The 25,528-nt window shown below is 44.8% G+C and overlaps 1 protein-coding gene across 15 annotated transcripts in view; it reads left to right on the top strand.

Moving 5' to 3' along the window:
• SIPA1L1 (signal induced proliferation associated 1 like 1) overlaps nt 1-25,528 on the top strand; it is a 353,323-nt gene that overhangs the window by 272,226 nt on the left and 55,569 nt on the right. For 7 of the 15 annotated variants that reach the window (XM_069731481.1, XM_069731472.1, XM_069731464.1 and 4 more), the window contains one exon: nt 1,043-1,321. In XM_069731481.1, coding sequence (XP_069587582.1) covers nt 1,043-1,321 — 279 coding nt within the window. Of the gene's footprint in view, nt 1-1,042; nt 1,322-1,864; nt 2,018-25,528 lie in introns of all 15 variants that reach the window. The other 8 variants (XM_069731445.1, XM_069731428.1, XM_069731435.1 and 5 more) reach the window with 2 other exon arrangements.

Genomic DNA, 25,528 nt, shown 5'->3' with positions numbered 1-25,528 from the left:
TGCTTCTCTGCACTCCTCCTGTACTGGCTGTGAGCACAGCGGCCGGAAAGCAGAGCGGTGACGTCACCGCTCTGCTTTCCGGCTGACCGACGCTCACAGCCAGTACAGGAGGAGTGCAGAGCACAGCGCCGAGGACAGACAGCGGTAGGTAAGTATGTACTGTTTGTTTTTTTTTACTTTTAGGATGGTAACCAGGGTAAACATCGGGTTACTAAGCGCGGCCCTGCGCTTAGTTACCCGATGTTTACCCTGGTTACCAGTGAAGACATCGCTGGATCGGTGTCACACACGCCGATCCAGCGATGTCCACGGGAGATCCAGCCACGAAATAAAGTTCTGGACTTTGTTCAGCGACCAACGATGGCACAGCAGGGGCCTGATCGTTGGTCGCTGTCACACATAGCGATTTCCTTAACGATATCGTTGCAACGTCACCAAAAGCAACGATATCGTTAACGATATCGTTATGTGTGAAGGTACCTTAACTCCATCCAGTTTGGTGGTCTGGTTATTTAGCATATTCCCAAACACTGGACCATCAAACAGCACGGTTATTTAGTGCACTTCCCAACCCCCGTCCTCTTAGTGGTCCTGTGATTTATTGTACTTCCCAACCCCTGTCCTGTTTAGTGGTCCTGTGATTTATTGTACTTCCCAACCCCTGTCCTGTTTAGTGGTCCTGTGATTTATTGTACTTCCCAACCCCCGTCCTCTTAGTGGTCCTGTGATTTATTGTACTTCCCAACCCCCGTCCTGTTAGTGGTCCTGTGATTTATTGTACTTCCCAACCCCTATCCTGTTTAGTGGTCCTGTGATTTAGTGTACTTCCCAACCCCTGTCCTATTTGGTGGTCCACTTATTTAGCGTTCTTCTCAACCCCCGTCCTATTTGGTGGTCCACTTATTTAGCATTCTTCCCAACCCCCGTCCTATTTGGTGGTCCACTTATTTAGCATTCTTCCTAACCCCCGTTGTGTTTGATGGTCTGGTTTTTTGAAGTTCTTCCAATCCTGTCTGTGTCTAACTAAATACTTGTTTTTTAGGGGCTGCTCAGAAACCTACCGCATGCCAACTGTGGAGTACAAAATGACGGAAGGCATCCCGTATGAACTGAAGTTTCCGTTCAGAAACAACAACAAATGGCAAAGAAACACAGGGAAAGGAGAGGCCGCACAACTGCGACAGATCCCTTCTCAGCTTCAGAGTCCTGTCTCATCAAGAGTCTCGTCTGTCAAAGGAGATGGGAAGATGCAGACCCCAGAACGTTCCGCCAACATTCCACGGAGCATTTCCAGCGATGGTCGTCCACTGGAGAACAAGAGGTAAGGCACAAGATGCAGACAGTGGAATGATTACTATTCTAATGGAGAGAGAATATGGGGTGAAGGGGATAGTAGAATTGTGGCAGAAATTGTCCTATTCATCATAGTTGGGGGTGAGCAGAGAAGCATGAGTCTGCCGCTGTAACTACCCTATACAGATGAATGGATCTGATTTTCAGTTTCTGCAAATTAAACTGCTGCATGTGAATGTAACCTTACCATGTGTATTCAAACTGAATTCTTATGTCGGCATGCTAGAATTACAGAAACCATCTTCAATTAATACAGATGCACAAACTTTTTTTTTTATTTTAATTTTTTTAAAACTAATGCTGCAAGTGAAACCTAATCTAATGACGTGTCGTGTATTAACATTGGCGATGGTGCAGGCACAGGCCTCACCCCCATAATGTAGAACTGCACCACTTTCATTTTGGATCATGTAACGCCCTCCACTAACTTCCATGCGGCTAACATCTGGGGTACGCAGGCCGGACCGCTCATGCTCTGTCCAATAAACGTGTCTTGTCTGGTTTGAATAAGGCTGTCTCCGGCGTCTGAGATCTATGTCTCTGTTTCATCTGTCGCTATCGGAAGATCCCAGCAGTGTCGTAATTCTCCCAGCAATCTTTCTACCTCCAGCGATACTGGCTCGAGTGGAGGCTCCAGTCACAGGCAGAAATCAATGCCCGAAGGGTATGTCTCTCCTCCTTGTTATCATTGTGAACATCAAGCCATTATGGCTTTTGGATAAATTATAATATTGGTCTCTGTTCTTGCAGATTTCGGAAAGCTGCTCCGTGTATCCCATCGCTTTCCCAGATGTGTGGTTTTATTGCTGGACATGTTATTGTGGTGTAACTTAAAGGGGTTGTCCAGTACTTTAATATTGATGGCTGTCCTTAGTGTAGGTCATCAATACCAGATCGGTGGGGGTGCGACACCTGGTTGCCCCCATGCTCAGCTCTTCTGATGCTGTCGGAGCCATGATGTGATCAGTTTCGGAGTGGAACTGCATAGTGGCCGCAGCGGAGTACTGCAGATCCACCCCTATTGATTCGGATAAGGGCAGATCTGGAGTATCGGCTCACGGCCGCTGTGCAGATCCCACAACTGATCACATATAGCCGCTGACAGCATTGGAAACAGCTGGTCAGCGGGGCTACCGGGTGTTGCACCCCCATCGATCTGGTATCATATAAAAGTACCAGTTAACTCCTATAAGTCCTACATAGTTAAAGGGATTGTCCACATCAGAGTATTTCTTGTTAATTTCAAGGTGCTCTGATTTGTATGAGTCTGCCAGCTATCTGCTGTAATTGGAGAGTTAACCTTTAAGAAATATTCAGCGCCACTTATCAGTACAACAGGAGGAATGTAGCCTTACATGGTTCCCATTGACATTAAAGGGCTATCCCTCGAATCCACACGCAGGATGGGTCCTCCAGTAAGATAGATGCTCAGACTTATTGATGTTGGTCCTGAATGAGTTCCACCACCCACCTCCCACATTATAAACACAATATGCCCTAATAATGCATAGAAAAGTAAGTTTTCAAAACACGACAATCCTTTTAAAGTGCTTTTCCTCCAAACAAACAGTTAGGTTGCAGTATAGGGGAGAGTGTAGTAGTGACAATAGCTCCGTAGCACTTTGCGGTTTCCTATAGGAAACTTGGGAAAATTGCACTTTTTATTTCTTTTTTTACAATTCAGCATTCCCAAAGATGTCGGATCATAATGTTTAGTCTCTATAGCCCTCATGAAGCTTGCTTAGATTCTTCTGACCCATGTTAGGGTTTTATTACCCTCAAAGTGTGTTCTAATGCGATCCTGTACTATACCTCGTCAGCTGCCGGAAACCGAAATCACAAGTTGATCCAATATGAGAAGGCATCGCCATAAGATTTGTGGATCCCCAAAGATAATTTGATTAGATCCATATAAAGTGCAAATGTATAATATACTGTATATGTATGTATTTAAAATGGCTATTGTTGAATAATGAATGTTTCCGAAACCTTCTATTATATTGTTTTCCACGTTTTATTTCCATTGTTTGATCACATTCAAGCGGTCAGTGAATGGAAACAATCTCGGTTACATCCTTGGCTGACAACTGTCCTGACCTCATTGTGCTCAGAGTTGAGTTTTCAGCAGTCTCATCTATGCACTTCACATGTCCAGTAGTTATTTATCTTTTTGGGTCAGTTTTGCATTAATAAAAAGCAGAAATAAAATGGTCAAGTAGAGAATCCATTTAAAAGGGAAGAGAAATGTCACCAAATATCTTCAGTTTGCCCAGCTGCTGTTTTTTAGCTGAATCAAACTCCGTGGACGGCACAACTTGTTTTGTTTTTTTTATTATATTTGTCCGGTCTTAAAAAAAATGGAAAACATAGCTAGATCTGATTTTTTTTTTTTTTCTTTAAGCAACGAAGTCTATGGGAAATGGATCATAACAGTTGGTTTCCATTTTGCATTCATTCGTGTCTTCTTTATAATAGCTCCAGATTTCTTAAAATACTGGATCCTTATCGAATGTGTGACAACTGGACACGTGAACTCCCAGCTGACAAATGTCACCTACACTGTACCCCACTGCTTTTAGTGGATTGACTGACTAGGCTGGATACAGTTGTCGCAAAATCTAAGCAGTGACCAGTATTGGGTACGTTAAAGGGGTGTTCTCAAGTTTGGAAATTATTCCAGAAGATAGGCCATAACTTACTGATCACAGGGGTCCGACCGCTGAGGACCCCCAACAATCCCAAGAAAGGGGGCTCTTACGTGAATGGAGTTTTGGTGTATCATGCACTCTGCCACGCCATTCGTTCTTGTGGTAGTGCTAATGACCTGACCTAGTACAGCACTCAGAAGGGTCCCATTGGTCGGACCCCCAGCTATTGGGAATATATCCCCCATCCCATTGATAGTGAATCACTTTCAAGCTTGCAAATACCCCTTTACGTTTTTTTTCCATCCTGTGCATATTACAAAATGTGCTTATTTGTAATACATCAGTAATGGGTTTGCTGATCTAAAAATAAAGAGGGTGTTAGTGAGGGTCCAACCTTGGGCACCCCCCACTAGTCCTGAAAATGAAGAGGGTGTAGTGCTGCATCACATTCATGGTACTTCCCCCTGGACATTGACACCTAGGGTGCCTTAAAGGGGTTGTCTAGGCAATATAAGATTGATGACCTATGCAAGGAATGAATGGATCATCAATATCTGATCGGTGGAGGTCCGAAACCCGGCACCATCACCAAATTTCTGTTATTAGATTGGATATAAACATTGAACGGTGCTGAATAGCGCATCTCTGGTTCCTGCTCATCTATGTAAGTGAATCTGCAGTTTTCAGTCCTCAGTTTTGTCTTCTAATGATACGTCATCATTATTATATACCAGAACAACCCCTGATTGGTGCCAGCTGCATTTCCCTGCATGACTATTTAACCATGAGCATGGCTGTGCCAGGAAAAACTAAAATGGCATCCAATGCTGAATCAGTGCTGTATCTGTGGACAGGTGTTGCTTCTGGATGTCATTGGTATTGGATCACTGGGGGTCCAGCGCCCCCACCCATCAGCTGATACAAAGAAACACCTCTGCTCTGCCACACTGAGGGGCTGCTCCTAGGTACTGCTCACCCAGGAGCCCCACTAAATAGTGTGACCCAGCTAATTGATGGGTGGGAGTGCTCTATGTCAGACCTTCGGCCATCCTCAGGATAGGTCATCAATATCCTTGTAGTAGAAGACCCATCTTGGGTGTTGTATACGTTTTCTAACCCTGCATATTTTTTCTATTTTGGGTATGGAAGTAATTATATAGCAGCGCGTCATATGTTGTCAGTAATCACTTTCACATGTATATTTAATAGTGCTGTAACAATCTGCATTGCTGTAATTAAACTGCTGGTGGATTGGAGCGTGCGGCCGCCCTTGTGCGTGAATTAGATTATAAACTCGGAGTCAGATTCTGAATTGGTGGAATCAAATTTATTTTCAGCATGGTTAGAATAGATAACAAAGTTATAATGTTTCTTTCTGTGTTCTGGTTATTCTCGTAAAAACAGACTTTATAGTCAACTATAAGATCTGAGTTGGCAGGAGCGCTGACTATCCGCAGCTGGCACTAATTATGTGTGGGTTTTGCCTGGCAAAGGGGTACACATGAGGAAATCCCACTGCTGCCGAGTTGATGTGGCCACAGTGTGGTGTCATTTAATATAATTGGGAACATTACCTTTTGCAGTTTGTCACTTGCGCTATCGTTAAGGAACGCTGCTTCTTTCCGGACTGACGGGTATAACAATGATGGGAGCGATGCACACGGATTCAGTCCACTATACGAGTCACAAAGAAAGCAAGGACAAAGTGATAAATCAAATGCTCTTAAAGGGAACCTGTCACCAGTTTTTTTGCCTATGAACTAAAAATATTATCTAATAGAGTGTGAGCTATACATTCCCCAACTACTCCCCATGACTCCCCATGAATCCCCCATAAGAACCTTTTATATTGCTCCCGCGCTGTAAGGAAATATCCTCTGTCCGGTCCGATGGCCGTTGGTTCTGGCCCCTCTCCCCACCCCAAATCGACGTGCTGTACGCATTCCGTTCTGTGAATAGCGTTGTTCGCGTACAGGTCCCGAGCGTGCGCCTTCAAATTGCCTCCTGCGTCAGCAGTATGCTTTGCCCAACTGCGGGCAAAGCCGAAAAGCATTAGTGCGCATGCTCCGGAAGTACTATGTCCCTGAAGTCTTTCTCTGTGTTCCGGGACGTAGTTTACCGTTGCATGCGTACTAATGCTTTTCAGCTTTGCCCGCATTTGGGCAAAGCATACTGCGCACGCACAGAAGGCAATTTGAAGGTGCACGCGTGGGACCTGTACGCGAACAACGCTATTCACAGAACGGAATGCGTACAGCACGCCGATTTGAGCTGGGGAGAGGGGTCAGAACCAACGCCGACCGGACCGAGGATATTTCCTTACAGCGCGGGAGCAATATAAAAGGTTCTTATGGGAGATTCATGGGGAGTCGGGGGATTTCACAAGTAGTTGGGGAATGTATAGCTCACACTCTATTAGATGATATTTTTATCATTGTGATCATTTCTTGTCCAACCTCTTCATTTACATACTCCATTGAAGAATAATGTTTACACACTCAGACTGATAGATGATAGATAACAGATAGATGATAGATATGGGATAGATAGATAGATAGATAGATAGATAGATAGATAGATAGATAGATAGATAGATAGGAAGGTAGATAGATAGATAGGTAGATAATAGATAGATCTATCGTATCTATCTATCGTATCTATCTATAAATATATCGCTAGATAGATATATCGCTGGATAGATAATAGATAGATGCGATAGATATGATAGATAGATATGATAGATAGATATGATAGATAGATATGATAGATACGATAGATATGATAAATAGATACGATAGATGGATAGATACGATAGATGGATAGATACGATAGATGGATAGATACGATAGATGGATAGAGATGATAGATAATAGATAGATAATATCAAGCTCGATGTTTAGTAATAAATATAATAAAATGGTACATAAAGGCCGGGATCACACATGCGAGAAACTCGGACGAGTCTCGCATCTTAATATTTGGCACTGCCAATGGCACTCGGGAGTGGAGCGTGCTGTTGCATGTATTTCTGTGCTGCCACAAACTCCGCTCCTGAGTGCCGGCAGCAGTGCTGAGTATTAAGACGCGAGACTCGTCCGAGTTTCTCACATGTGTGATTCCGGCCTTAAAAGCAATATCTGTTTAATTTAAATAAAAATTGAAAAAAAAAATGGCGTGGGCTCCCGCACAATTTTTTGCCCCAGAGAGGGAAAGCCAGCGACTGTTTGACCGATGTTTGTAGCCTGGAATGGGGTTAATACCCATGTATCTTCCCAGGCTATGAATATCAGACCGCAGCTGTATATTTAGCCTTTACTGGCTATTAAAATAGGGGGACCTCCCCCCCCCCCCACAAAAAAAAAAAAAAAAAGACGTGGGGTCACCTTATAATTTAAAAGAAAGGCTACGCAGACAGCTGTGGGCTGATATTCATAGCCTAGGAAGGGACCATGGATATTAGCCCCTCCCTGGCTACAAAAACCAGCTCCCAGCCGCCCCAGAAATAGCACATCTGTAGGATGCGCCAATTCCGGCGCTTAGCCTCTCTCTTCCCACTCCCCTGTAGATGGTGGGATATGGGGTAATAAGGGGTTAATGTCACCTTTGTAAGGTGACATAAAGCCGGCTTAGTAATGGAGAGGTGTCAATAAGATACCTATCCAATACTAATCTTATACTTGGTAAAGGGTTAATAAAAAACACATGCAGAATAAAGTATTTTAATGAAATAAAACACCGCACAGTTTTGACCATATTTTTATTGAACTGGTAATCCAAGCGAAGCCCTCGTCTCCTAGAAAAAAAGAAAAATAATAAACCAACAGTATACTCCCTGAGTCCGACGTAGTCCTTAATAACGAGTGTCCCACGACGAGTCCAGCTCTGCTACATCTGGATGCCTGACATCCACACATAGCAGAGCCTGTAGATGATCGCTGGAGATAACTCTCCAGTAGTGATGAGCGAGTATACTAGTTGCTCGGCAGAGGTGTAGCTAGGGTTGTGGTTCAGGGGGGGGTGAAACTTCTGAGTGGGCCCCTCACCAGGTAACCTTGACTACAATTCGGTGACACGCCCTAATAGTGGAGGAGAACCTCCGCAGATGACAGCGCTGTTACTGAAGATAATCTCTATATAAAGACCAATATTGATATTACCGCCATATGGTCAGTGGTAGATACCAGCCCTACAGAACATAGATCACAGCACAGTTACAGATAATGACTTACCGCTGACGTCCTTTCTGATGGAATCGTTCATTTTTCCCGTCTTTTCCATCTGGCCCAGACCGACGTGACAACTTCTTCCAGTACAACTCGTCTACAGAGATTGCAACAAAGACACATTTAACTTCTTCATATTCCTGCCCCATCACCATCTATTCCCACCCTGCACAAACTCCTCATACTGCGGATACCCCAATACTTAGCCGCTGCTGCCGTATGTGTCCCAACTGCTGCACCTGATACCCCAATACAGAGCCTCTGCTGCCGTATGTGTCCCTATTACTGCCCCTGATACCCCAATACTGAGCCGCTGCTGCCGTATGTGTCCCTATTACTGCCCCTGATACCCCAATACTGAGCCGCTGCTGCCGTATGTGTCCCTATTACTGCACCTGATACCCCAATACTGAGCCGCTGCTGCCGTATGTGTCCCAACTGCTGCACCTGATTCCCCAATACAGAGCCACTGCTGCCGTATGTGTCCCCATTACTGCCCCTGATACCCCAATACTGAGCCGCTGCTGCCGTATGTGTCCCTATTACTGCACCTGATACCCCAATACTGAGCCGCTGCTGCCGTATGTGTCCCTATTACTGCACCTGATACCCCAATACTGAGCCGCTGCTACTGTATGTGTCCCTATTACTGCCCCTGCTGTGTGGTTCTCTGTGCCCTCTAAATTCTAAAGCAACCCTCTATAATATAGTAATGCCGGATGTAAGTGCCCTAGAAAACAATGCCCATATTTTGCCCCCTAGGAAGTAATAATGCCCTGTGTGCCCCTTTGATAGCCACAGTAACCTGAGTTCACCTATAACAAGAAGTGCCCACTTTACATTTAATAATATCCCGAGTCTCCCCCTGTACAGCTCCCCTAACCACAGCATGATGCTCTCTTATACACAGTATAATGCACCCACACAGTATACTGACTCCTTAGTAGCCTCCAAACTGTTTGATAGCTCCAACAATGTATAATGACCCCCACACTGTAATCTCCATACTGTATGATGGCCCCCTAGATAGCCTCCATATACAGTAGCATAATGCACCAAATAGTCCACAATATAGTATAATGCACTCCCCATAGGCAGACTCTATAGCATAAGGCAGCCCCCATAGGCAGACACTGTAATAAGGCAGCCCCCATAGTCAGACCCTGTAATAAGGCAGCACCCCCATAGTCAGACCCTGTAATAAGGCAGCCCCCATAGTCAGACCCTGTAATAAGGCAGCACTTCCATAGCCAGACCCTGTAATAAGGCAGCATCCCCATAGTCAGACCCTGTAATAAGGCAGCACCCCTATAGGCAGACCCTGTAATAAGGCAGCACCTCCATAGGCAGGCTTTGTAATAAGGCAGCCCCCCCATAGGCAGACCCTGTAATAAGGCAGCAGATCCCCATAGGCAGACCCTGTAATAAGGTGGCAGATCCCCATAGGCAGACCCTGTAATAAGGCGGCAGCTCCCATAAAAAATACTCACACCTCTCCTGACAGTGGGCATCGGGCAGTGATGTCATCGCACCCGCTGTCGGTGTTGGCGACTTCAGACTTCCTGGATATCCGGCACTAATCATTAGATGTGGTTTTACGGTGCGGCGACAGAGCATCACCACATTGTAAACAGACATGCTGCGTTCTGAAAAGACGCGCCGCATGTCCGTTTACGCGTGTCTGCCACCTGCGTGTTTTAACACATAGTGGAGACAGGATTTCAGGAAATCCCCTCCACTTTGCTGTAACATCTGGACGCTGCGGCTTTGACGCTGCAGCTCTACGCAGCGTCAAAAACGCAGCGTTTCCTGATCGTGGAAACACACCCTAAATCTGAGAGCGCCATAATATAGGGCAAGAGAACCTGATTCCAGAGATGTCCTTTATTAGTCTGTGTGCTGTAGTTTCAGTACAGTCAGTGTTTTATCAGCAGGAGATTATCACTACAGGGCTAGGTTTCATGTGCCAGGCATTCTGGCTAATCTGTGTAACCCCGCCCCCACCACTGATTGGCAGCTTGCTAGCAGTTAACACAGGAAGCTGCCAATCGGGTGTGGGTGGGGTTATACACAAGTCTTAGCTGTTAGTCTTTAAACAGTGGAATATATTTATTGACTAGTTGCAGCCACATTTCTGTGGATTCCCATGCCACTATAATTATTTGTCTAGTGCAGAAAAACATAAATCTAAAAAAAAAGTCTGTCGGAACCATCAAAAAGCTCATCTATAACACCCATCAGGCACACTTTAGGGGACAGCACCCTCAGGAATTCAGAGTCTGCATAAGGAAACAGAAGTAGCTTGAACCAGAATGGAAGAATTTTTGGACCGGATCAAATTGAGTGCAGAAAGAAGCCCACTGCCTCTTGACAATGAAAACACAAATCATTAGGAGTCATCCCAAACCTCCTGCACCTTTCCGGGGTATAATAAACTGTTTAGAAATGATTGTGGATCAAACAATCCCTCACACTCACCACTGAGGAATACAATGCTTCTTCCACCTCTCCCCATTCCTTCACAGTCAGGTCCTGGATATCCGGCACCCATTTCACATAAGACACCAGACTGGAGAAGAGAATATGCTTGTGTGAGGGGTTTAGGGAAATCGGAGGTCCTCGAGAGCTCCTCCAATTTTGAAAATTAGAGACACTGGTGCTTTTCCAAACTGCGCGCACTGTATGACGAAGTTGTATGTATAGGAACTTGGCGGTATCCGGAATCCCATATGTAGCTTGGAAATCTCAAAGGTAAGCAATCCAGAACCATAAGAGATAATATGAAAGGTGAATTTGACCATTCCTCGCCCAGTGACCACATCTGGCAAAGAATATAAATGTTGACAATGAGGATTAAACCAAGGCGGCACCTTGGGCGACTGCGGCGCTATATCCGAGCCCCTCAGTTCTGTGCTATTGCCCACAATTTAGACAATCTTTAGAGGGACTGGAGCTGATGACACTGTATCTATTGGGTAGGTTAGTTAACCCTTCATAAGAACCCATCAACGTTCCTGTTAATGCAGGGGCCGCATTGCTCATGTCAATGTCTATCCACCAATGGGCGGACACTAACTGAGCGGCCAGGAAGTAGAAGAATGTTGGAAGCCGCCAGGCCTCCATGATTTTTAGATGCTCGCGAACTAGATAAACAGATTCTAGGGGACCCCCCTTTGCCAGTGAAAGGTACACACCAAACTTTCCAAGAAGCAAAATGTTCCTTTAGCAATTCTAATCAGGGAGGGATGAAATAAATATAATAATTTGGGTAAATATATAATTTTCAAGAGATCTATGTGCCCAATAAGAGTTAGAGGGAGATGTTGTTTGCATGAGTTGCCTGCCTGTCTCCACTGTTAGAACGATTTATTGAATTAAACATTGATCCACTATCTTTTGAGAAACAATAACCCTCAAATAGTTAAAATTTCAGCAACTGGTACACAAACCTATTGAGTCTGGCTCAGACTATATGAAAGCGATTGAGGGACAAGAACTGATTTCTGCCAATTAACCTTTAAACCAGAAAATGACCCAAGTTCATCAACCAGTCTTAAGAGGGCAGACCGGGAAGGACCTGCGTCCGCCAAATATACTAAGGTATCATCTGCCGTTAAGGAGACATTTTCTATCAAGGACCCTCGGATTAAACCCTTGATGTTCCGAGCCTGCCAAATAGCCAGGGCCTAGTCCCGCTTAACAAATTGTGGCACCCTGCAAAGTCGGCACACATAAGGGCTATTGTGAAGTCTGGTGGGTAGCAGCCCCTATAGGAGAGCTACTGAGCCCAGGAGTAGCCCCCTGTGCCCCTGGGATTGAGTAGTGCTGGAAATCAAGGAGGTCACCCAATCATCATCATCAACTGTCCCAGTAAAAGCGAGGTTTTTCCTGTTGCACCTGAGGTCTGGACATTGCTTATTGAGATGGGCTAATTCTGCATCCCTTCCACAACTTTTCCCTTTTTGTTCTTCTGAGGACGGCTGCCATTTTGCCCCAGCTCTGTGGAGACCAACCCAAACAGAAAATGAAAAAGTTGTGACCTCTACAAGTTAGTTATAAATCTGCTTTCTTGGCAGTAAGAAACTTGCTTCAAAAAAGCAGGTTTAGCTTAGTTTTTGCTGTGTTTTTTTTTTCTTGCGTTTTTCTCAGGGTACATTTGTCTCTTGTGGATGCTGATTAAAGTTTAATTGCATAACAAAAATCTGCGTAGACTTCATCAGGTTTTGGCACCAAAAATACAGCAAAAACTGTTAATTGCTTCTTTTTTTTAACCTATTGCTTTCAATAGGTGAAAAAGGCTAAAAGTGACATGCTAGATTTTGAAAAAAAAATAAGCTATTGCGCAAAATATTGAAGACAAAAAAAAAAAAATCAAGCTGTGTACGAGATTTCTGAAATCTCAGACTTTGCTGGTACTGTAAAACGCAGCTGAAAATGTGCATAAAAATGCTGAAAAAACGCAACGTGTGAACATAGCCTTACTCTAGGAGAATCTTGTAATAGTTTAACCCAAGTACAAAAATTGGGACGAAACTTGAGGTGTGATAGTAGTGAATGCAAATATTGCCATTCCAAAGACTTAACGGGAAAGGGATCATCACGGGCAGCCGCTATATTTAAGAGTAACCGTTGAATGTTTGTCTCTTGCTTTACCTGGAATGAATCCGGTTTGGTCAGGAGGTATTAATGATGAGAGAACCCGACTTAATCTCACAGCAAGAATTTTAGCCAGAATTTCGATGTCCGTGTTGAGTAAATAAATAGGGGGATAAGAATCTGGAGACATGGTGTCCTTCCCTGACTTCAGTAAGACCACTACCAGCGCCTCCATCATAGAGGCGGGGAGATCCCCTCGTTAAAAATTGTCTCATAAAGCTCAAACCGTCGGCTGCAGGAGTTTTCCCAGGAAAAACTCCTCTTCATTAATCAGGGCATCTAGTGCATCTGATTGCATATGGGACAAGCAGCAAAGGGGTGGACCGGATAGAAAGGAGTCTACTACCTGGAAGGCACAGTCACATTTGAAGTATGCAAATCTTGACAAAAATCTCATTAATCACATGAGGGTCGGTATGCAATTCCCCAATTGGATCCCTGATACATGAGCCAAGTAAGTCAATAACTTCCCATTTTTATCTCCAACATTAAAAATGGCAGCCTCCTTTGCCAGTTATTTCTTTTGAGCCTGCTCCTTAGGCCGGGGTCACACTAGACCGTAATACGGACGAGTGCAATGCGATAAAAAATCGCATAGCACTCGTCCCAATGTTAATCAATGGGGCAGCTCCCATCATCCGATATTTTCTCGGCCGTATTCAGGATCCGAGTGAAATCGCAGCATGCTGCGATTGTCAGCGTTTCTCGGCCGAGAATCGCCAATGAAAGTCTATGGAAGCCCCAAAAATACGGATCACACACGGACCAGCAGTGTGACTTGCGAGGAATACGCAGCGCTGTTAGAGAGAAAAGCCGGTAATTCAGTGCGGTGTACAGTAAAATCACACTGACAGGTTAGAATAGGTTGAAATGTGTACACATAGAATAGGTGTATATATATATATATATATATATATATATATATATATATATATATATATATATATATATATATATATATATATATATATATATATATATATATATATGTCAGTGAGACACATATATATATATATATATATATATATATATATATATATATATATATATATATATATTAATATTTCTTCCAGCGCTAGACAGCTTTAAAGCCTGGGAGCTTTCTAGGAAAGTTCCCACGATCTAGGAACAGCCAGCAGAGGGCGCCTCACCGCAAATGCAGGTAAATATAGGTCAATGACCTACTTTACCTACATTCCCCGGGGTTTTGCAGACATGAGCTGCTGCATTAGCAAACCTCGTGGCTGCAAAATATTTTAACCCCTTCAGATGGATTTACATCGTTGGACTTTACAGATCTGCGGAAGGTAAGGATATTGTTGGTTTATTATGTTTTTTTTGTTACAGATCAAGGGTCTTCAGTGAGTGGATTGGGCGTTCAATAAAATATTACAACAACCTTTGTTTTTATTTCATTAAAATAATTTGTAATAATGTGTTTGTGTTTTTTTAACCCTTTACTAGTATTGGATTAATAATGGATAGGTGTCATAATTGACGCCTCTCCATTATTAATTAGGCTTAATGTCACCTTACAATAGCAAGGTGACATTAACCCTTCATTACCCCATATCCCACCGCTACACGGGAATGGGAAGAGAGTGGCCAAGTGCCAGAATAGGTGCATCTTCCAGATGTGCCTTTTCTGGGGTGGCTGGGGGCAGGTGTTTTTAGCCAGGGGGGGGCCAATAACCGTGGACCCTCTCCAGGCTATTAATATCTGCCCTCAGTCACTGGCTTTACTACTCTGGCGGAGAAAATTGTGCGGGAGCCCACGCCAATTTTTTCCGCCATTTAACCCCTTAATTTACTAGCTAGAACGGCCAAATTTTGCATAGACACACTACTGACATTAGTAGTGTGGAATATGCAAAAAAAATGGTGATATGAGATGGTTTACTGTATGTAAACCATGTCTCATATCATGTCGGGTTTTAGGAAGGAGAAAGCAAAAGCCGGTAATTGAATTACCGGCTTTCTGCTATATCGCGCTGGATGAAATATTAATATATCCCCTTTACCCCCAAGGGTGGTTTGCACGTTAATGACCAGGCCAATTTTTACAATTCTGACCACTGTCCCTTTATGAGGTTATAACTCCGAAACGCTTCAACGGATCTTAGCGATTCTGAGATTGTTTTCTTGTAACATATTGTACTTCATGATAGTGCTAAAATTTCTTCGATATAACTTGCGTTTATTTGTGAAAAAAACGGAAATTTGGCGAAAATTTTGAAAATTTCACAATTTTCCAACTTTGAATTTTTATTCTGTTAAACCAGAGAGTTATGTGACACAATATAGTTAATAAATAACATTTCCCACATGTCTACTTTACATCAGCACAATTTTTGAAACAAACTTTTTTTTTTCAAGGAAGTTATAAGGGTTAAAATTTGACCAGCAATTTCTCATTTTTACAACCAAATTTACAAAACCATTTTTTTTAGGGACCACCTCACATTTGAAGTCATTTTGAAGGGTCTATATGGCAGAAAATACCCAAAAGCGACACCATTCTAAAAACTGCACCCCTCAAGGTGCTCAAAACCACATTCAAGAAGTTTATTAACCCTTCAGGTGATTCACAGCAGCAGAAGCAACATGGAAGGAAAAAATTAACATTTTACTTTTTAGTCACAAAAATGATCTTTCAGCAATAATCTTTTTAATTTCCCAAGGGTAAAAAGAGAAAATGGACCTCAAAAGTTGTTGTCCAATTTATCCTGAGTACGCTGATACCCCACATGTGAGGGGGAACCACTTTTTGGGCGCATGGCAGGGCTCAGAAGGAAAGGAGCGCCGTTTGACTTTTTCAAGCTAAATTTGGCTGGAATTGAGATCGGACGCCATGTCGCGTTTGGCGACCCCCTGATGTGCCTAAACAGTGGAAACCCCCCACAAATGACCCCATTTTGGAAACTAGACCCCCTAAGGAACTTATTTAGATGTGTCATGAGCACTTTTATCCCCCAAGTGCTTCACGAAAGTTTATAACGCCCGGGCGTGAAAAAAAAAATTCCTATTTTTTCCACAAACATGATCGTTTAGTCCCCAATTTTTTATTTTCTCAAGGGTAAAAGGATAAATTGGACCCCAAAAGTTGTTGTCCAATTTGTCCTGAGTACGCTGATACCCCATATGTGGGGGGGACCACTGTTTGGGCGCATGGCAGGGCTCAGAAGGAAAGGAGCGCCGTTTGACTTTTTCAAGCTAACTTTGGCTGGAATTGAGATCGGACGCCATGTCGCGTTTGGCGACCCCCTGATGTGCCTAAACAGTGGAAACCCCCCACAAGTGACCCCATTTTGGAAACTAGACCCCCTAAGGAACTTATCTAGATGTGTCATGAGCACTTTTATCCCCCAAGTGCTTCACGAAAGTTTATAACGCCCGGGCGTGAAAAAAAAAATTCCTATTTTTTTCCACAAACATGATCGTTTAGTCCCCAATTTTTTATTTTCTCAAGGGTAAAAGGAGAAATTGGACCCCAAAAGTTGTTGTCCAATTTGTCCTGAGTACGCTGATACCCCATATTTGGGGGGAACCACTGTTTGGGCGCATGGCAGGGCTCAGAAGGAAAGGAGCGCCGTTTGACTTTTTCAAGCTAACTTTGGCTGGAATTGAGATCGGACGCCATGTCGCGTTTGGAGAGCCCCTGATGTGACTAAACAGTAGAAACCCCCCACAAGTGACCCCATTTTGGAAACTGTACCCCCTAAGGAACTTATCTAGGTGTTTGGTGAGAAATTTGAACCCCCACGTGCTTCACTAAAGTTTATAATGCCCAGGCGTGAAAATAAAAAATCCTATTTTTTCCCACAAAAATGATATTTTAGTCCCCAATTTTTAATTTTCCCAAAGGTAACAGGAGAAATTGGACATCAAAAGTTGTTGTCCAAATTGTCCTGATTACGCTGGTACGCCATATGTGGGAAAAAACTGTTTAGGCACACGTTGGGGCTCGAAAGGGAAGTTGTGACGTTTTGGAATGCAGAAATTGTCTGCGGTCGTCATGTTCCGTTTGCAGAGCCCCTGATGTGCCTAAACAGTAAAAAAAAAACACAAGTGACATCATTTTGGAACCTAGACCCCCCCCAAGGAACTTATCTAGATGTGCCCCCTTTTTGGAACTAATGTACGCTTTCTTGTAAAGTAAATTAGTAGTGCATGGAGGTGTGGTACAATCTGAAGCAATCCTTCATACACAGGCCAGGTTTTTCGGGGCAGGTGTCGCATTGATAAATGGTGTCCTTGCGTATTCCCCTTTTGTAACACACTCGGCACCTTTTTTGCGGCTTACCTTTTCTGCCGGTTGGCGGGACCACCCCCGGAAAATGCTGGCCTGGTACGATACGAGCACCTTCAGTTCCGGAAGTACTGGGGCCCTCTCCTTCCGGAGTACCAAATATCAGGGCCTTAACCACTACCTCCTGGAACTGAAGGTACGACGTATCGGTGTGGCGTGCACATCGTAACAGCAGGAAAGCGTTGAGCATTGCCATTTGTACGATGTGGACGGCCAACTTTTTGTACCACACCTTGGCCTTTCTCAAAGCACTGTATGGTTGGAGGAGTTGATCAGAGAGATCAACCCCCCCCCCCATGCTTTTGTTGTAGCCCAGTACACAGTCCGGTTTGCAGACCTGTGTAGAGGTACCCCGTACAGTGCTGAGGGCTCTGCCATCACCATGTATGGTGGTCAAGAGAAGGACATCCCTCTTGTCCTTGTACTTGACCACCAGCAGGTGGTCGCTACATTGGGCCTTGCTCTCACCTTTTCTGAGCATCTGCCGAAGTAGCGTCTTTGGGAGGCCTCTCTGATTTTTGCGCACAGTACCGCAGGCTGCGGTACCTCGCGCAGAGAGGGATTTGTAGAGTGGGATGCTGGTATAAAAGTTATCAGTATAGAGGTGATAACCTTTATCCAGCAGTGGGTGCACCAAATCCCACACGATCTTCCCACTCACTCCCAGGACAGGAGGACACTCAGGGGGTTCAATCCTGCTGTCCTTCCCTTCATACACTCTAAACCTGTGGATGTACCCTGAGGCACTCTCACACAGCTTGTAGAGTTTGATTCCGTACCTGGCCCTTTTGTTGGGCAGGTATTGACGGAATCCGAGCCGCCCCTTAAAATGGACCAAGGACTCATCCACACAGATGTCCCTTTTGGGCACGTACACTTCAGAAAACTTTTTGTTGAAGTGTTCGATGACCGGCCGAACTTTGAACAGACGGTCAAAGTTGGGGTCATCTCATGCGGGACACTGTGCATTATCGGAATAATGCAGGAATTTATGGATGGCCTCAAAACGTCTCCGAACCATGGCCATTCGGAATACTGGAGTGTTATATAAAACATCTACACTCCAATATTGCCGCATTTCTGGCTTCTTCACGATCCCCATGTGGAGGACCAGGCCCCAAAACTGCATAATTTCAACTGCGTCTACAGGAGACCAGTTGGAAAATGATGTACCGGGGTTTTGCTCCAAAAATTGACGAGCATACAAATTAGTTTGCTCCACCATGAGGTTAATAAAATCCTCAGAGAAAAAGACTTTGAAAAAGTCTGTTTCTGTGAGGCCCGTGGTGTCAAACTTGATTCCTGATTCTGCCACAAAATCAGGAATCAGTGGCTCGTAATTTTCGGGGGGCGAGGTCCATGTGGGTTCCGCAGTGGGGAGCGCTGGTTCAGGAGTGGTGGGGGCTGCCTCATCTTCTGTCCTGGGGCGTCTGCGTGGTGGTTCCGCAGGACCCGAGGAGGAAGAGGAGGAGGAGGAGGAAGAGGATGAAGAATCAGAAAAGTGAAGAAAAGTGGGATCCTCTCCCTCGCTATCAGTGTCGGAGGCAAGGAAAGCATATGCCTCCTCCAATGAATAGCGCTGTTGGGACGAACGGGACGAGCGGGACATTTTTGTGTGAATATGGTGATTGGGTGCACTTTATTGATAACTGTATGTGTATGTGTGGGGGGATAGTGATTTGTGCAAACTTATCTGAAAAGAAAATGCTAAAAGGAGAAGAAAAACCTGTAAAAAAAAAAAAAAAGGCAGGCACAAACTCTGATAAGAGAACTGCGTCACTTATCAAAGTTTGGCGGCTGCGGGATGTGTGTACGGAGGTTGCGCAAAAAGGCTGAAGGGAAAAAAGCGAGCGCGAGAGTTGATCGGTGAACTGCGTCACCAATCAACGCTCGGCGGCTGTTAAATGGGCGCACGGAAGGAGGTGCAAAGGGGGGTAAAAAGAGGGGGAAGGGAGATGGGGGTGGAAGTGGGGATTGGGCAGGGATCAGTGATCAAAACGTACGGTTGTAGTCAGGTGGCGCAAAAGGGGGGTGAAAAAAAAAAAAAGGAAAACGGCAGGCACAAACTCTGATAAGTGAACTGCGTCACTTATCAAACTTTGGCGGCTGCGGAATGTGTGTACGGAGTTGGCGCAACGGGGGTGAGGGAAAAAAAGCGAGCGCGAGCGTTGATCGGTGAACTGCGTCACCAATCAACGTTCGGCGGCTGTTAAATGGGTGCACGGAAGGAGGTGCAAAGGGGGGTAAAAAGAGGGGGAAGGGAGATGGGGGTGGAAGTGGGGATTGGGCAGGGATCAGTGATCAAAACGTACGGTTGTAGTCAGGTGGCGCAAAAGGGGGGTGAAAAAAAAAAAAAGGAAAACGGCAGGCACAAACTCTGATAAGTGAACTGCGTCACTTATCAAACTTTGGCGGCTGCGGAATGTGTGTACGGAGTTGGCGCAACAGGGGTGAGGGAAAAAAAGCGAGCGCGAGCGTTGATCGGTGAACTACGTCACCAATCAACGTTCGGCGGCTGTTAAATGGGCGCACGGAAGGAGGTGCAAAGGGGGGTAAAAAGAGGGGGAAGGGAGATGGGGGTGGAAGTGGGGATTGGGCAGGGATCAGTGATCAAAACGTACGGTTGTAGTCAGGTGGCGCAAAAGGGGGGTGAAAAAAAAAAAAAGGAAAACGGCAGGCACAAACTCTGATAAGTGAACTGCGTCACTTATCAAACTTTGGCGGCTGCGGAATGTGTGTACGGAGTTGGCGCAACGGGGGCGAGGGAAAAAAAGCGAGCGCGAGCGTTGATCGGTGAACTGCGTCACCAATCAACGCTCGGCGGCTACTAAATGTGCGCACGGAGGCGGCACAAATGGGGGTGGAGGGGGTAAAAAGAGGGGGAAGGGGGGATTGGGGTGGATGAACGGGGATTGGGGTGGATGAACGGGGATTGGGGTGGATGAACGGGGATTGGGCAGGGATCAGGGATAAAACTTACGTTTAGTTGTCTTCTTTCTTTAGCAGGGATTGTGGTGCTACAGGCTGCTGTGGCACCACAATACCCAGCACGGCAGGGAGATCCAGGCACAAAATCCAGCAGGGAGATCCAGCAGTATGACCGCTCTGTAGGAATCCTCAGCTAGAATGAGGACCCTGCAGAGCGGTCATACACAGGTCAGGCAGGTGACACAGACAGGTCACAGAGCGGTCATGCTGCTGCTGTGACCTGTCATTGGTGGGATCGACCATAACATCGATCCCACCAATCAGAGCTTTCCTGGTGACCTGGCTGTGACCTGCCTAGGATCGGATCTGTTCGCGCCATCCTAGGCAGGTCACAGCCAGGTCACCTGCAGGGCACAGAGCGGTCACAGCGTGATCGCCGCTGCGCCCTGTGATTGGCGCGATCGACGATGACATCGATCGCGCCAATCGGCTCCTGCAGGCCCTGCTGGGCCTGCACTGTGTCCTATCCTAGGATCGGTGCTATTAGAGCACCGATCCACGCAGGTTCCGGCAGGGCACAGCGCGGTAATATCGCGCGGTGCCCTGCGATTGGCGCGATCGATGCGATCGCGCCAATCCGGGGTGTTCTTGCCGGTGCCTGGCGTTGCCAGGCACCGGACCTAGGATCGAGTACATCGGTACTCGATCCTAGCCTGTGACCTCTTTGTTTCAGCCGCTCCGATTGGCTGAAACAATGAGAATGGCTGTGATTGGCTGTTCAGAATTGAACAGCCAATCACAGCGATCGAGAGGGCGGGTGGGCGGCGACAATGCCCTGGATGCCGAGGCCATCTCCCCCCAGGTGAGATGGCGTCGGAATTTTAATGCGATCACCGCGACTTAAGTCGCGGTATCGCATTAAAGGGCAGGACGTACTATCCCGTCAAGGGTCAGATAGGCCCAGGGCACCTCGACGGGATAGTACGTCCAAGGTCACAGAGGGGATATATACAGTTAGGGCCAGAAATATTTGGACAGTGACACAAGTTTTGTTATTTTAGCTGTTTACAAAAACATGTTCAGAAATAAAATTATATATGTAATATGGGCTGAAAGTGCACACTCCCAGCTGCAATATGATAGTTTCCACATCCAAATCGGAGAAAGGGTTTAGGAATCATAGCTCTGTAATGCATAGCGTCCTCTTTTTCAAGGGACCAAAAGTAATTGGACAATGGACTCTAAGGGCTGCAATTAACTCTGAAGGCGTCTCCCTCGTTAACCTGTAATCAATGAAGTAGTTAAAAGGTCAGGGGTGGATTCCAGGTGTGTGGTTTTGCATTTGGAAGCTGTTGCTGTGAGCAGACAACATGCGGTCAAAAGAACTCTCAATTGAGGTGAAGCAGAACATCCTGAGGCTGAAAAAAAAGAAAAAATCCATCAGAGAGATAGCAGACATGCTTGGAGTAGCAAAATCAACAGTTGGGTACATTTTGAGAAAAAAGGAATTGACTGGTGAGCTTGGGAACTCAAAAAGGCCTGGGCGTCCACGGATGACAACAGTGGTGGATGATCGCCGCATACTTAATTTGGTGAAGAAGAACCCGTTCACAACATCAACTGAAGTCCAGAACACTCTCAGTGAAGTAGGTGTATCTGTCTCTAAGTCAACAGTAAAGAGAAAACTCCATGACAGTAAATACAAAGGGTTCACATCTAGATGCAAACCATTCATCAATAACAAAAATAGACAGGCCAGAGTTAAATTTGCAGAAAAACACCTCAAGAAGCCAGATCAGTTCTGGAAAAGTATTCTATGGACAGATGAGACAAAGATCAACCTGTACCAGAATGATGGGAAGAAAAAAGTTTGGAGAAGAAAGGGAACGGCACATGATCCAAGGCACACCACATCCTCTGTAAAACATGGTGGAGGCAACGTGATGGCATGGGCATGCATGGCTTTCAATGGCACTGGGTCACTTGTGTTTATTGATGACATAAGAGCAGACAAGAGTAGCCGGATGAATTCTGAAGTGTACCGGGATATACTTTCAGCCCAGATTCAGCCAAATGCTGCAAAGTTGATTGGACGGCGCTTCATAGTACCGATGGACAATGACCCCAAGCATACAGCCAAAGCTACCCAGGAGTTCATGAGTGCCAAAAAGTGGAACATTCTGCAATGGCCAAGTCAATCTCCAGATCTAAACCCAATTGAACATGCATTTCACTTGCTCAAATCCAGACTTAAGACGGAAAGACCCACAAACAAGCAAGACCTGAAGGCTGCGGCTGTAAAGGCCTGGCAAAGCATTAAGAAGGAGGAAACCCAGCGTTTGGTGATGTCCATGGGTTCCAGACTTAAGGCAGTGATTGCCTCCAAAGGATTTGCAACAAAATATTGAAAATAAAAATATTTTGTTTGGGTTATGTTTATTTGTCCAATTACTTTTGACCTCCTAAAATGTGGAGTGGTTTGTAAAGAAATGTGTACAATTCCTACATTTTCTATCAGATATTTTTGTTCAACCCTTCAAATTAAACGTTACAATCTGCACTTGAATTCTGTTGTAGAGGTTTCATTTCAAATCCAATGTGGTGGCATGCAGAGCCCAACTCGCGAAAATTGTGTCACTGTCCAAATATTTCTGGCCCTAACTGTACATATATGTGTCTACTGACTATATATATATATATATATATATATATATATATATATATATATATATATATATATATATATATAACAGTATATGTTTTTTTTTTTTGTCACATGGATTCCTTGTATAGCCGTATGTCGGTTTTGCAAGCCTGCGTTAAAAACACGCAGTACGGATGTCACACGGATGTCACACGGATCATTTGATGCGAGAAAATCGCATCCTCGCACTGCACACGGATCAATGTTTTGGTAACATTTGTGCGATTCTCGTCCGTCAAAAACGGTCCGTTTTTTTATACGTTGTGTGTGTCCCCGGCCTTAGACAGAATATGTGCCATATTTTTCAGATTACAAGACGCACTTTTCTTCCCAAAAATTTTTTGGGGAAAATGAGGGTGTTTATTATGAGGGGTGGGTGGGGCAGCTAAGGTGGAACGGGGTCCCAGGAGGCTGGGGTACTTCTTCAGTAGGCTGGCGGCGGCAGGGGTGGGGTGATGCTGCAGGCCCCGGGCTGGGAGGAGGGGGTGTTCAGCGGGACGAGTCTTTAGCAGGCCCTGGGCTTTAAGAAAATGTTGGCAGAGTCTACTTCCCATTGTTTTCACTGTGGTGGATTTCAGGAAAATGGATGCTGGAGGTGGCTCATGCGCAGATTGAGATCTCCTCTCTCGAGATCCGAGATCTCAATCTGCGCATACGTTGCCTCCAGCGTCCATTTACCTGAAGTCCATTGCAGTGAAAACAATAGAAAGTGCGTGGACTCAAGACATTTTCTTAAAACCTGGGGCCTGCCACAACCTCGCCCCGCTGAAAACCCCCAGCTCCCAACCTGGGGCCTGCAGCAGCGATCCCGGCCTCCTGGGACCCCGCTCCGCCACACCCGACTTTAATGCAGGTTCTGGCACTAAACAGCATCTCTTCCCACGCATTTCAGGCTGACTTAATCACCTGTCATGTGCCTTTAACAGCTGCGGGTGGATCAGAGCTCCACCCGTGACTGTTAACTAGTTAAATCCCTGTCAACCTCTGACAGTGGGGATTTAACACGTTCCAGCTGGAAGCTTGTCACAAATCATGCCCATCAGCACCCCTGTTATCGTGACCATCGGGGTCTACAGAAGGCCCCTGTGCCTGTCAGTGTCCTCTGAACACCGGCATTCATAGATCGTGATTTTTGTGATATAAAGCAGTGCTGATGCAAACAATCACAGGTTTGGGTCTCTTAAAGGGATTATTAAAGTAAAAAGTGAGGAAAAAAAGGTTTTTAAAAATATGGAAAAAACTTCAAATCAAATTTTGCGCCATTGAAAGTAAAACAATAAAAAATACACATCTGTGGTATCTCTGCGTTCAGAAATGTCCGATCTCTCAAAATATAAAGTGCGGTAAATTAATCAGATCGGTAAACTGCGTAACAAGAAAAAAATAGAAACACCAGAATTACATTTTTTTTTAACCGCAGCAACATTGCAATAAAATCCAATGAGAGGCGATCAAATGATTGTATATACCCCAAAATGGTATCAATAAAAATGTCCACTCAGGGCGCAAAAAAAATAAGCCCTCACCCAGGCCCATATTTCAAAAAATTAAAAGGCTACAGGTCTCGGAAAACTGCGACAAACGCAAAAACTTTTTTTTCATACAAATTATGAATTTTTTTTTACCATTTAAATAAAAAATAAACTACCGTATATATGTTTGGTATCTGTATATTCGTACTGACCTGGGGAATCATATTACCAGGTCAGTTTTACCATATAGCGAACATTGTAATTAAAAAAAACACAAAAATAATTGTGGAATTGCGCATTGTTTGCAATTTCACCGCACTTGGAACCTTTTTTTCACCGTTTTCCAGTACACTATACGGTAAAATGGTCTCATTCAAAAGTCCAACTCATCCATATTGATGGAAAAGTTAAAAAAAATTATGCCTCTTGGAAGAAAGGGAGGAAAAAATGAAAATGGCCATGGCGTGAAGGGGTTAAAGGAAAGCTATATTCCCATGCGTTTGAGGCAATTTTTTTTCTTGCCCACAATATAGAACCAGTCGTTTTCTGCATCAGAATATATGTCCATATAAAAAGATGTCCCGTAATGTGTCCCAGGAGGACATTCAGCCTGCGCTGCTCCTTTATTGCCTCTTCACAATATACCACTAATTGTCAATGAATATTGATAGCCATCGAGTAAGTGACAACTTTTATGTCAGCCTGGAATAATGCAATACTCAAGGTAATAGCATAGTCATAAAGTATTGCTATACTGTCAGAGCTGCAATAGATGGAGTGTGCCGAAGCCATGTAATGTATTCTTGGGGACAATTCACACTGAGCTTATTAGAAAGTGCTACAGAAATATATTTGCTATGTAAAATCTGTAATACAAACGCCCATTTTGCTCTTCATATTGTTCTCCAGAATCTTAAATGTTGACAAGTTCAAACACTTAAAGGTAATTTGTCACTGGGTTTTTGCTACCTTATCTGAGAGCAGCATAATGTAGAGACAGAGACCTTGAGTCCAGCGATATGTCACTTACTAGGCTGCTTGCTGCAGTTTTGATAAAATCCCTGTTTTATCTGCTACAGCTCTACTAGTTCTCTGACTGCTGAGCTCTGTATAACCCCGCCCACATCACTGATTGGCAGCTTTTTGCCTATGCACAATGTTTCTAGAAATCTGCCCATCAGAGGTTGGAGGCGCGTTTATTCTGGGCTCATGAATATGGTGGACTACGTGGCAGC

This window comes from Ranitomeya imitator, chromosome 1 (genome assembly GCF_032444005.1).
Source record: "Ranitomeya imitator isolate aRanImi1 chromosome 1, aRanImi1.pri, whole genome shotgun sequence".
Classification (NCBI taxonomy): Eukaryota; Metazoa; Chordata; class Amphibia; order Anura; family Dendrobatidae; genus Ranitomeya; species Ranitomeya imitator.
This window is presented reverse-complemented; position numbering and strand designations above follow the sequence as displayed.